The 14,173-nt window shown below is 35.9% G+C and overlaps 1 protein-coding gene across 1 annotated transcript in view; it reads right to left on the reverse strand.

Annotated features, from left to right (window-relative positions):
* WDR11 (WD repeat domain 11) overlaps positions 1-13,846 on the reverse strand; it is a 163,372-nt gene extending 149,526 nt beyond the window's left edge. Inside the window, exons 1-5 of the mRNA XM_053692652.1 lie at positions 13,693-13,846; positions 7,338-7,449; positions 2,571-2,724; positions 980-1,153; positions 259-448 (exon numbers count right to left, since the gene is read on the reverse strand). Of these exons, the coding sequence (XP_053548627.1) occupies positions 259-448; positions 980-1,153; positions 2,571-2,724; positions 7,338-7,449; positions 13,693-13,778 (716 nt within the window). The 5' untranslated portion in view covers positions 13,779-13,846. The remainder of the gene's footprint in view (positions 1-258; positions 449-979; positions 1,154-2,570; positions 2,725-7,337; positions 7,450-13,692) is intronic.
* Positions 13,847-14,173: the final 327 nt, after the last annotated feature.

Below are 14,173 nucleotides of genomic sequence, written 5' to 3' on the forward strand. Positions count from 1 at the left end.
TACTACAAATACTCAAACATGCAGAGAGCAGCATGCTAGATATACTTTCAATAGTGTCTCCTCCCACAACACAGCTTAGTCAATATGGACAACCTTTACAGAATGTGTGACTTGAATGAAAAGCACCTAGATACTTTGTATCAAACAGATCAAGTTTGCCATTTAGGATAGGGTTAACCCCTTGGCTGCTAGAGACGGTTGCTATGCTTTTCATCATAAGCTGCAGAAGATCATTTTGATAAAAAAAACCCTGCTTACTTAGGCTTCTCATTGGTGATAAGGATCCTCACTTTGTTGAGTGCTTTCTTGGCACCTGTGGTGGTGGGGACGGGCTTGGTGTGAGCTGGGCTGGCATTAGGACTGGAGATATACACCTTGCGGCCGCTACTTGTGGGAGGCTTAGATGGAGAGAAGTCCGAGACAAACACAATGCCCTCACTGGTTAACACTGTGAGAAGAACAAAAACAAACCGAATTTCAAAATGAGTAACTTTTTTCTATTTGAAAAATGAATTATTATTGATATACATAAACTGGCTTTTTTTCTAAGGCTTGTCCCTTTCGACCAGTAGACATAAGAGTGCTTATCCTATTATTATTCACAAAACACAATAGCTCAGGATCTCTGGCAGAGCAATGCAAACAGTGAGTACTGATGATTTTATCCCCCTACTTTGATGGCTTGATCGAAGATGTGGCGCATGTGTACTGGAAGTGCACTATAGAAAATTTACCTTCTGGCTTGGACGAATCACCCGCTGCAGGTAAGATTAAGATAAATTCAAGCGAATATGACTAATAAAGAGCTATCATACACTTCATGACGGACTGTAACTTTATATGAGGAATCATTTTTATATCACCTAGGCAACACGCCACCTTACAGGAGCTGAGGCACATTTCAAGAAGAAAGTTCACACAGTATGACCTGTTAATGGATGTATGACTAGAATATGAGAATCGTGCTCACTGAACTTACAGGCAAGTTGTGTTGGCTGAAAAGGATTGAAGGAGAAGGACAGGATGTTTTCTGCGTAGCTTTTCTTCCACAGCTTTGTGCCGGTATCCGCGTTCCACAGCGCAATTAGGTTAGGAGGATGAACGGCTAGCAGCAGGTCCCGTGAGGCATCCTGACTCCACAGCCATTGCATGTCTGAATAAAATTAAATAAAAACAAACATAGAAGCACATCTGTATTATTATCATCATTTATTTGTATAGCGCTGTAAAAGTCTGACATTATTATTATTATTGGAAATGTGTTAATACATAAGTATGTTTAAAATGACTAAACTATACCCTCAGATTAATGATCCTTAAAGGACCACACTACAGTTTAATTTTTTTATCAAACATGTCTGTTAAATGGACATAAAACACATTTCGACTGCAATATAAAATGCTTTTAAATGCATTCACTAAATACACTTCATGCATCTCCCGCTAATTATGGCCACCGCCAGTTTTTGAACCTATATTTCACTGCAGATATCTGAAGGAGAATTGCTGCACAGGTGCAAACACGTTAGCAATGGAATGCAGTGAAAACTATTTATCAACATTGCGGCATCCATGACTAGAGGGAAGCAGGGAATAGCCCCAGTACTATTGCTTATAAAATGTTTTTAGCGCTAGATTACAAGTGGAGCGCAATCAGGGTCATGGGCTGTGTACCCGGTACAGTTTGAGAGTGCAGTCCACTCCCGTGTTTTGTGTGTCTAGGAAGATTACATAAGCCTGTGCACCCTTGGGTGGTTCCCAGTTTGTTTCATTGAGAACTTGCATTGTATGGCTGTATTAGGGACCCAGGATGGGAGAGACCTTGACGTGGTTCCTGGGCTTGACCCATTTGGCCAAGCCCAGGCTCTTCCATTTTTCCTTAGCTGTGTGCTTGCAAAAGAGTGCCAGACTTTCTCTGTGTGTTTATATATATATATATTTAAATTTAAATTATGGTGGAGATAAAAGCACGAGATTAAAATCCTCCACAGTATTAGAAGCAAAAAGCCTGAGATGTTGCATATCTTACCGAGAATCCTCTGGTGCATTGGTTTTATATATATATATATATATATATATATTTAAAAATACATAGAACATTTTCCCCTATGTGAACATTGGAATGTAAAATATTTACAGTACATACACAATAAAACACATTATTAAAAATTTAAATGTAGTAAAAATGTATTTTTTTTATTTTTACATATTTGAGTGGAAAGGGCTCCAAAGTATTTATACATATTGATATAGGTGCATATATGTTTTTATATGTGTATACATATAAAACTAATTATTCATATTTATATGAATAATTAGTGTATATATGATTGCAACTGTTAATTTTAATGTATTTATGTAATGCAACTTTTTTTTTGTAAGCCCTAACCATTTACGTGAGTTTGCACTTGTGCGGTCGCATTTACTTTACAATTTGTAATATGCACACAAGATAAGGTGGGCGCAATATTTTAATTTCGTGCGCACACTAACGTTAGCGCGCCACGTGTAATCTAGCCCTTCTGTAAGTAATAATAATCAGAGCATTTAATGGCTTTATGATCACGTACCATGGATGGGCTTGGAGTGTTCTTGTATTTCACACCGTGTTGCACCAGTTGTAACATCCCACACAATGATCTTTCCAGTGGTGTCAGCAGATGCCAGACGAAGTGAATATGGAGAGCCCATATTATGATGGTAGTTTTCTCTAGCCCATTTAACCTATATAGAAAAATCTGTCAGTATCACATACACTTGTAGCCAAACGTACATTTATAACACAAACGCAGCTGTTAAGGGTCATGTGATCACTAAATACAGATATAAGTAATGGCCTATTCTTGGTTCCCTATTAGATTTAAAGGGACATTAAACCCATTTTTTTCTGTCACAATTCAGATACAAAATGCAATTTTAAACAACTTTCCAATTTACTTTTATTATCAAATTTGATCCATTCTCTTGTTATCCTTGCAACAGTACATTACTGGGAGCTAGCTAAACATATCTAGTCAGCCAATGACAAGAGACAAATTGTGTAGCCACCAATCACCAGCGTGTTCCGATTTGTGTAGGATATGTACATTTACTTTTTCAACAAAGATACCAGTAAGTTTGAAAATAGAAGTGAATATTTGCTGTATTGTACAACTCACAGTTTGTTAAAGGGACACTAAACCCACATTTTTTCTTTCATGCTTCAGATAGAGAATGCAATTTTAAGCAACTTTCTAATTTACTCCCATTATCAATTTTTCTTCGTTCTCTTGCTATCTTTATTTAAAAAGCAGGAATGTGACGCATAGGAGCCGGCCCATTTTTAGTTGAGAACCTGGGTTATGCTGCTTATTGGTGGGTTAATGTAAGCCTCCAATAAGCAAGCACTATCCATGGTGCTGGACTTAAAATGGGCTGGCTGCTAAGATTTACATTCCTGCTGTTAAAATAAAGATAGCAAGAGAACGAATAAAAATTGATAATAGGAGTAAATTAGAACGTTGATTAAAATATCATGCTTTATCTGAATCATGAAAGGTTCAGTGTCCCTTTAAAGGGATATAAAACCCTTTTTTTATTTTCTTTCATGATTTTTTTCTTCGTTCTCTTTGTATCTTTATTTGAAAAGCAGGAATGTAAGCTTATGAGCTGGCCCATTTTTGGTTAAGCACCCTGGGTAGCGCTTGCTGATTGGTGGCTAAATGTAGCCAAAATTCATAATAGGAGTAAATTAGAAAGTTGCTTAAAAATGAATGCTCTCTGAATCATGATAGAAAAAATGTAGGTTTCATATCCCTTTAATAAAGCTTGTTTAAAAAAAAAAATAGCTATAAAATATGACAAATAGACTACTGCATTACCACTGTCGCTCTCTCTCTGCTAAAAAGTGTTTCATGGTTGGCTATTATATTTATTTGTATAGCTTATATGGAACAATCAGTATGTTATTATAGCTTTCATTATTTTATCACTTCATGTAATATCAACAGATATAGTGTTAATCTTCCACAAGTGTCCCAGGATATTGGGAATTCTTTCAAGAATAGAGTCATTGAGTAGGGATTGTGTCCGAGATACACGCAGTGATATGGCTGTGCTTTGATGTTAAAGGGACACGAAACCCAACATTTTCCTTTCATGATTCAGTCAGAGCATTTGATTTTAAAACAACTTTACAATTTATATTTGTTATCTAATTTGCTTTGTTCTCTTGGTATCCTTAGTTGAACAGCATACCTAAGTAGATTCAGGAGCAGCAATACATTGCTCTTGTCATTGGTTCATGAGATGTCTTCAGCTGGATCCTAGTAGTGCATTACTGCTTTTTCAACAAAGGAAACCAAGAGAATAAAGAAAATTTGACATTCTAAGTAAAATGGAAAGTTGTTTTGATCCCACGCTCTATCTGTATCATGAAAAGAAACAATTAGGTTTCACGTCCCTTTAATATGCTTTGATATATATGACATTTTTAGCTGAGTCCATAGAAGAGAATAATTTGGACTTGACTGTCCCTTTAATCAGCTGTTAAAGGGACAGTCAAGTCCAAAAAAAACTTTAATGATTCAGATAAAGCATGTCATTTTAAACAACTTTCAAATTTACTTTTATCACCAATTTTGCTTTGTTCACTGGGTATTCTTAGTTAAAAGCTAAATATAGGAGGTTCATATGCTAATTTCTTAGACCTTGAAGGCCGCCTCTTATCTAAATGCATTTTGACAGTTTTTCACCACTAAAGGGCATTAGTTCATGTGTTTCATATAGATAACATTGAGCTCATGCACGTGAATTTACTGAGGAGTGAGCACTGATTGGCTAATACGCAAGTCTGTCAAAAGAACTGAAATAAGGGGGCAGTCTGCAAAGGCAAAGATACAAGATAATTACAGAGGTAAAACGTGTATAATTATAACTGTGTTGGTTATGCAAAACTGGGGAATGGGTAATAAAGGGATTATCTATCTTTTAAAACAACAAAAATTCTTGTGTTGACTGTCCCTTTAAGTTACATTCTATATTTTCCTCTAGTTTGAGGGTATGTATATATGATTAATAGTTATGGCCAGAATCACTCCTCTTTTTTTCAATTCATTATTGTAATTTTGAGTGATTGACACACCATTTTAAAGGGATGTTAAACTGTCTGTTTCATTGTTGTAATAAAAAGCACTAAGGTGTGTCTTATATTTAATAGAAATAATTGCAATAGGTATTATTCATCTACAATATTTAAATGGATTATACCTTTTATTTCTTTTTTTCCCTAGATATGTGGAGTGTTGTTTACTTCCTGTCACAGCCCTACAAGGTGGAAGAGCCTCTGCAGGAAGGTTTATCTTAGCCTGATGTCATAGAACTTCTAGGTTGGTTACTATTAAGTGAATAGACTAAATAACAGGGAGTCAGGCTTGCTCATGCCTAGATCAGTCAGAATGTAACCTTAGTTTAAAATATTTTCCGTATCACACTGGGGGCAGGGGCTACACTGATAATTTCTAAGTGCTCATTATGAAAAAAAACAAGTAAGTTGTTTATAGTTTTTTACACAATCATATTTGTTTTTACAGACGGAGCACTGTTTAATATCCTTTTAATAAAATAGATAAGTTGAAGCTTGATATGTTTGTGGGTTATTATACTTGGCAGAACGGAAATGTCTATCCTCGTGTGAATTGTTGTTTATGTACTAATAATACATTACAGCCAAGTCGATAAATTATGTGTTTCAGCCTCCTCCAGCAGCCAAGGGCTAATTTGGAACTAAAGTCTGTAAAATCTATCTTCAAAAAAAGTATTAACTAATATAGATCTAGTGTAGCAACTAGCAAGTACTGTAATCATTGAGCTGTTGTTGCTTGCTATACTTTCTCTTCTTACATCAGGATTAAAAATGAGAGCGTGAACCCACGACATACATTCTTACCTAAAATTACCTTAGAATATCCGGTGATGTTCTAAAAACATATCTCAATAAAAATTCAGATAAAATATAAGCAAATAAAATAGACAACATTTTCTGTAAATGATATGACTTTGAAACTACTCAGACTATACCCCTATTCAGACTATTGTGACTTTATGCAGCCAATCAGGATGCAAAGTCCCAGGACTTGCAAAGGAGGGTGCATCTGGCATGTGCTGGCACAGTCACTTAATATCCAGCTTAAAAAACGTCACTATAAGATGTTGCAACATTATGAGATTGCAGTAAAGCAAAAAGTGTGACCTCAGCACTGATGATGTTGATTGGCATTTTAATTTCACCATGCAGATGACAGTAAAGAAAGAGTATCTGAAGAATAACCGCTCACAGAGCACATACTGCGCTGAGATGAAGACATTTAAAGGGACACTCAAGTAAAAAACAAAAAACTTTCATGATTTAAATAGGGCATATAATTTTAAAACAACTTTCCAATTTACTTTAATTATCAATTTTGCTTTTTTCTCTTGATATTCTTAGTTTAAAGCTAAACCTAGGAGGTTCATATGCTAATTTCTTAGACCTTGAAGGCCGCCTCTAATCTGAAAGCATTTTGACAGTTTTTCACCACTAGAGGGCGTTAGTTCATGTGTTTCATATAGATAACATTGAGCTCATGCACATGAAGCTCCAAGGAGTCAGCACCGATTGGCTAAAAATGCAAGTCTGTCAAAACAACTGAAATAAGGGGACAGTTTGCAGAGGCATAGATACAAGGTTATCACAGAGGTAAAAAGTATATTATTATAACTGTGTTGGTTATGCAAAACTGGGGAATGGGTAAAGGGATTATCTATCTTTTTAAACAACAACAATTCTGGTGTTTACTGTCCCTTTAAAGGTTAGATATCTTGTTTTTTTATATGGGGATGCTCTTCTGATAATTCAGTCAACTTTTTACAGAGTTGAATACTAAGGCAAATAAATGAATGCCATGTGATGTAATGATAAATACTACATAAATACATACAATTTTAAAGCCAGAGTCTGTTTTTGCTTTCAAACACTCCATACACATTTTAACACGTATAATAGCAATGTTACATATAATTTTAAAATACAAGAACTGCCATATTCTCTTTCATTAAATGTACCTTGTTCTCTGACACTGCAGCACTATGCAGATTTTGTATATATCTTTAATTTTGCGCACAGACATACAGGTAAGTATTAATGATACTGTGTGGTTTCAAAGATGAAATAATTACAAGGAGCCTGCAAATTTTACTAATAAAAATACAATTTAGGGTGTTCAATGCCACACTGCAACCTACAATACTCAATTACAAATTAAGACTCGTCTTTCAACCAAGACAATTACCATCACCAACCACAAAGATCGCCCGCTTACCTTCACCACATTGGCTTTGTGTTTTTCCAAGACCTGAAGTGTCTGTGCTGATCTAGGATCCACCACAAGAACTAGCGAGTGGCATCCATATGCAATGAGACCCTGGCAACCCCTAACAAGAAAGCAAATTAAAGTTACTCAACTATTTTTCTACTTTCATAAACAAATGATAAATTAGTTACATGTAGACACCACTGAAAAATAATAAAAATAGAAGCACTAATGGATAAAAAGGAGTGGTACATTATCTGAAACCTAGGGGCCAGCTGTCCTCTAAACCAGGGCTCAACAAACCCAAGACACCCACGGTGCCCCCCATTGGACACCACCAGCCACACATAAAGGGGCAGTAAACTTGCAAACTAATGTTCTATAATTCTGTACATAGTGCAGAATTATATAACATTAGCTTACCGACAGATTTATACAGTAAAGTATTGCAGATACATTTTATGTAAAACCTCCTTGCTGTACTGAGCGGGTCTGGTTTTTCCCCAGCGCATCGCAGCAACACTGTCTAGTCACAGTGTGCCCGGTCGCGCAATTAAAATGAATGTAGCTCGCTGCCGCTCTGGTCTAGTAGCATTTTAATGGCGCGACCAGGCACACTGTGAATAGACAGTGTTGCCGCGATGCGCTGGGGAAAAACCAGACCCGTTCAGTAGAGCAAGGAGCGGCGTTCTGGAAAAAGGAGCTCTGATTGAATGCTGTATCATATCTCCGAAATCTATGGTCACACTGTGATTCATTAGGCAAAAACTGCTATATTCAAGTGATTTCTAAGGAGTTTTTTTATAGCAATACAAACGGCAAGTGAAAAGTTAATTGTGTCATAAGATACCTGCCTGTGAGTGAATACGGCATAGTGCTGTGCCTGCATGAACTTTTCATTCACCAATATGGATTACAAATACACATCATTTGGGATGTTTTCTTTCTCTTTTCTAAATGATGGATCCAGAACAACGGACTTAATTTAAGACTGAATACAGGTTTTCTGTTTACTAAGGTTGACAATCTTTTTGCAGAGTTTTTGATATTATGTTGCTAACTATCAAATATATCATTTTTGTTAAAATATACTACTTGGATTGTCTCTCTCTTTCTTTACCTATGGCTAAGTTTACTATTTATGAGATATAGTCTGTTGCTGGATAATAAGGGTTCTTTTTCTCTTCTGTAGATTCAATTGTAACATTAACCCCTGCCGTGCACTACAAAGAAAGTGTATCCCATTTAGGAACAAAATATATATATATATATATATATATATATATATATATATATATATATATATATATATATATATATATATATATATATATATATATATATATATATATATATCTTTGTATTAGACTCTCATATAATTATACTAGTAATTATATTAAATTATAATTAATTATACTGCTGGCACATTGTCTATACTGCTGGCACATTTTATATATATATATATATATATATATATATATATATATATATATATATATATATATATATATATATATCTTTGTATTAGACTCTCATATAATTATACTAGTAATTATATTAAATTATAATTAATTATACTGCTGGCACATTGTCTATATATACACACACACATACACGTACAGTATATTATATATATATATATATATATGCACAGGCTTATGTAATCACCCCAGTCATATACAAAACACGGAAGGGGACTTCACTCCTAGACCGGACCGGGTACACATTCCATGACCCTGCAACATGCTCAGCCCTGGGTGCTCAGTGGCACTCACAAGAAGTTTTTTGTATATGACTGGGGTGATATATAAGCCTGTGCACCCTTCACTTGTTCCCAGTTTGTTTGAATTGAGAGCTTGCATTGTGTGGCTGTTTTAGGGTCCCAGGTTTTTGGAAAGGACCTTGACGTGGTACCTGGGCTTTTTCCAATTTGGCCAGATGCGGTTATTAACCTTTCCATTTTTGCTTTTAATCTTAGCTGAGAGCTTGCTAGTGAGTGCAGGGTTTTCTCTGTGTTATATATATATATATATATATATATTTATTTATTCATAAAATATTTTACCAGGAAGGATACATTGAGATTTCTCTCGTTTTCAAGTATGTCCTGGGTAAAACGCACAATATATATACGATTAGAAGTCAAAGACGACTCAAGTCTGAGTTATTTCCCCTTTTTTTTTTCTTTATTCCAGTAAAAGGGAAAACTAAAAACCAAAATGTTTCTTTGGTGATTCAGATAGAACATACAATTCTAAACAACTTTCCAATTTACTTCCATTATCAAATTGTATTCCTTTTCTTGGTATCCTTTGTTGAAAAGCAGGAAGGTAAGTTCAGAAGTGTGCAAGTCTCTGCAGTACTAAATGGCAGCAGTTTTACAACAATGTTATACATTAGCAAGAGCACTAGATGGCAGCAGTTTTACAACAATGTTATACATTAGCAAGAGCACTAGATGACAGCAGTTTTACAATGTTATACATTAGCAAGAGCACTAGATGACAGCAGTTTTACAACAATGTTATACATTAGCAAGAGCACTAGATGACAGCAGTTTTACAACAATGTTATACATTAGCAAGAGCACAAGATGTCAGCAGTATTACAACAATGTTATACATTAGCAAGAGCACTAGATGGCAGCAGTTTTACAACAATGTTATACATTAGCAAGAGCACGAGATGGCAGCAGTTTTACAAAAATGTTATACATTAGCAAGAGCACTAGATGACAGCAGTTTTACAACAATGTTATACATTAGCAAGAGCACGAGATGACAGCAGTTTTACAACAATGTTATACATTAGCAAGAGCACGAGATGACAGCAGTTTTACAACAATGTTATACATTAGCAAGAGCACTAGATGACAGCAGTTTTACAACAATGTTATACATTAGCAAGAGCACTAGATGACAGCAGTTTTACAACAATGTTATATATTAGCAAGAGCACTAGATGACAGCAGTTTTATAACAATGTTATATATTAGCAAGAGCACGAGATGACAGCAGTTTTACAACAATGTTATACATTAGCAAGAGCACTAGATGGCAGCAGTTTTACAACAATGTTATACATTAGCAAGAGCACGAGATGACAGCAGTTTTACAACAATGTTATATATTAGCAAGAGCACGAGATGGCAGCAGTTTTACAACAATGTTATACATTAGCAAGAGCACTAGATGGCAGCAGTTTTACAACAATGTTATACATTAGCAAGAGCACTAGATGGCAGCAGTTTTACAACAATGTTATACATTAGCAAGAGCACTAGATGGCAGCAGTTTTACAACAATGTTATACATTAGCAAGAGCACTAGATGGCAGCGGTTTTACAACAATGTTATACATTAGCAAGAGCACTAGATGGCAGCAGTTTTACAACAATGTTATACATTAGCAAGAGCACTAGATGGCAGCAGTTTTACAACAATGTTATACATTAGCAAGAGCACTAGATGGCAGCAGTTTTACAACAATGTTATACATTAGCAAGAGCACTAGATGGCAGCAGTTTTACAACAATGTTATACATTAGCAAGAGCACTAGATGGCAGCAGTTTTACAACAATGTTATACATTAGCAAGAGCACTAGATGGCAGCAGTTTTACAACAATGTTATACATTAGCAAGAGCACTAGATGGCAGCAGTTTTATAATAATGTTATACATTAGCAAGAGCACTAGATGGCAGCAGTTTTACAACAATGTTATACATTAGCAAGAGCACTAGATGGCAGCAGTTTTACAACAATGTTATACATTAGCAAGAGCACTAGATGGCAGCAGTTTTATAATAATGTTATACATTAGCAAGAGCACTAGATGGCAGCAGTTTTACAACAATGTTATACATTAGCAAGAGCACTAGATGGCAGCAGTTTTATAATAATGTTATACATTAGCAAGAGCACTAGATGGCAGCAGTTTTATAATAATGTTATACATTAGCAAGAGCACTAGATGGCAGCAGTTTTACAACAATGTTATACATTAGTAAGAGCACTAGATGGCAGCAGTTTTACAACAATGTTATACATTAGCAAGAGCACTAGATGGCAGCAGGTTTACAACAATGTTATACATTAGCAAGAGCACTAGATGGCAGCAGTTTTACAACAATGTTATACATTAGTAAGAGCACTAGATGGCAGCAGGTTTACAACAATGTTATACATTAGCAAGAGCACTAGATGGCAGCAGGTTTACAACAATGTTATACATTAGCAAGAGCACTAGATGGCAGCACTATTTCCTGTCATGTAGTGCTCCAGACCAGTGCACGCTACCTATCTAGATATCTCTTCAGCAAAGAATAACATAAGAACATGAAAGAAAAATATTGGGTTTAGATTTTAAAAAGGGACAGTAAAGTCAAAATAAAACTTATTTTTCAGACAGAGCACACAATTTTCCAATTCAGCACTATTATCAAATTTGATTTGATCTCCTGGCATTATCTAGGTAGGCTTAGGCTAAATGCTAGCTACTGATAGGTTGCTGCATTTCCCTCTTGTCATTTGCTCACACAATAGGGCCAATTCATCAAGCTCCTTCAGGCTCAGAATCAGGAGTTTAGAAGCAGCGGTCTTAAGACCGCGGCTCCTTAAAGGGGAACTGGACCCAATTTTTTTATTTTATGATTCAGACAGAGCATGCAATTTTAAGCAACTTTCTAATTTACTTCTATTATCAATGTTTCTTCATTCTCTTGCTATCTTTATTTGAAAAAGAAGGCATCTAAGCTAAGGAGCCAGCAAATTTTTGGTTCAGTACCATGGACAGCACTTGTTTATTGGTGCTGTCTAATCAGCAAGGACAACCCAGGTTGTTCACCAAAAATGGGCCGGCATCTAAACTTACATTCTTGCTTTTCAAATAAACATACAAAGAGAATGAAGTAAATTTGATAATAGGAGTAAATTAGACCGTTGCTTAAAATTGCATGTTCTATCTGAATCACGAAAGAAAAAATTTGGGTTCAGTGTCCCTTTAACTCGTCTTTCGCCTCTGAGGCGGCAGACATCAATCGGCACGATAACATACGATCGGGTTGATTGACACCCCCTGCTAGTGGCCGGCTTGCCGAGAATATGCAGGGGGCGGCATTGCACAAGCAGTTCACCAGAACTACTTGTGCAATGATAAATGCCGACAGCCTATGCTGTCGGCATTTATCGATGTGCGGCGGATATGATCGCTACAGCGGATCATGTCCGTCCGCACTTTCATAAATGTGTCAGTTTCTGGCGTATATGTGTTGCTGCAAAAATGAAGTATTTAAAAGACATAAGAGGTATGTTTGTAGGTTGTTTTTTTGCTTGTTTCTATAGCTCATCAGATTGGGAAGTTATCATCCACTGAGTGGTGCAGGGTGTGCTTGTCGGCCAGTGAACATAAAATGGACATTAGACATTAGATATGTGATAGACATAATGATATATTGAAATATATAAATAGCCTGACAATAATGACTTTTTAAATGATCAGATGTGTTTAAATATTAGTGAAATAAGCGTAAAATTTTAGTCTTCATAAAGTAATGGAGACCACCATGTTCTAACCTAGATTTTTCAATGTTTTGCTATGAAAAGTGTGCTATCTTATGTTATCTCTTCTGCTGAGGACAGATAGGGACAGTTATAAATAAGTTACAAAGTGTTTAACATCCATTTAAAAAAGAGAAAAAGTCAAAACTAAAAAAACGTTCATGGTTTAGATAGAGTATGCACTTTTAAACAACTTTTGAATTCACTTATATTATCAAATTTGCTCTACTCTTTTGTATCTTTTGTTGAAAAAGCAAAGCTAGGTAGGCTCAGGGGCAGCAATGTACTACTAGGACCTAACGAACACATCTGGTGAGCCACTGACAAGAGGTACTTGTGTGTTGCTACCAATTACCAGCTAGCTCTCAGAAGTGCATTGCTATACCTGAGATTACCCAAGTATGCTTTTCAACAAAGGACACCATGAGAAAAAAACGCAAATCTGATTAAAAAAAAGTGAACTGGGTAGTTGTTTCATTAAAATTGCATGAACTGTCACAATCATTAAAGTTTTATCTTGACTTTAATGTCCCTGGTACAAAAGTCACTGATCTTTTGGCATAACATATTTAGATATATAAGGTATATTGTATAATATGTGTAGAAAATTGTATATGCTGCCAAAAAACAAAAATAATTATTTCCAAAAATAAAAACGGGCTGCCAAAATTACAAACCTAACAAAATCAAATTGCATTGGGACACTTATGTGCTATATAAAGTGAGCTGACAGTAGAACACATTTACATCCTATCATGAGTCTGACACTTCATGACCTCTGACCTCTCCTCCCATTGAAACTCACCAGTCCAGTGCCCCCTTGTTTTGCGGGGTGAGCGCTCCGGTAAGGGTGCGTGTGGACAGCTTCATATTCACGGTGAAGGGAATCATGATGCGACTGTGAGGCCGGTAGACTGACAGACAGCGGTAAGAGTACACAGCTACCTACCAACCCAACAGTTCCGGGACTGTGCAGTAGGAGGCGAGGCGGCACTTCCGGGTATAGCAACTTCAGAATCCTATAACAGCCATATTTAAGAAGGGAAGAAACATCTGTTCTACCGTACTAAGCTAAGGGAAATAAGGGCAAGCAAGTAAGCAGGGGATTCATTGGTATTTGGTTGAACTATTTCTTGTGGAATTTGAAGTGTTATAACTTTATTAGCTTGTGCTAAAGGCCAATTACGTTTTCAAGCTTCTCTATTTTCTTGAATATTTAATACGACAGCTGCAGCATGTGTTAGGCTCTATTTTTTTGCATGATACAGTACATAATGTAGTGTCTA

Source organism: Bombina bombina, chromosome 9 (genome assembly GCF_027579735.1).
Source record: "Bombina bombina isolate aBomBom1 chromosome 9, aBomBom1.pri, whole genome shotgun sequence".
In the NCBI taxonomy this organism is placed as follows: Eukaryota; Metazoa; Chordata; class Amphibia; order Anura; family Bombinatoridae; genus Bombina; species Bombina bombina.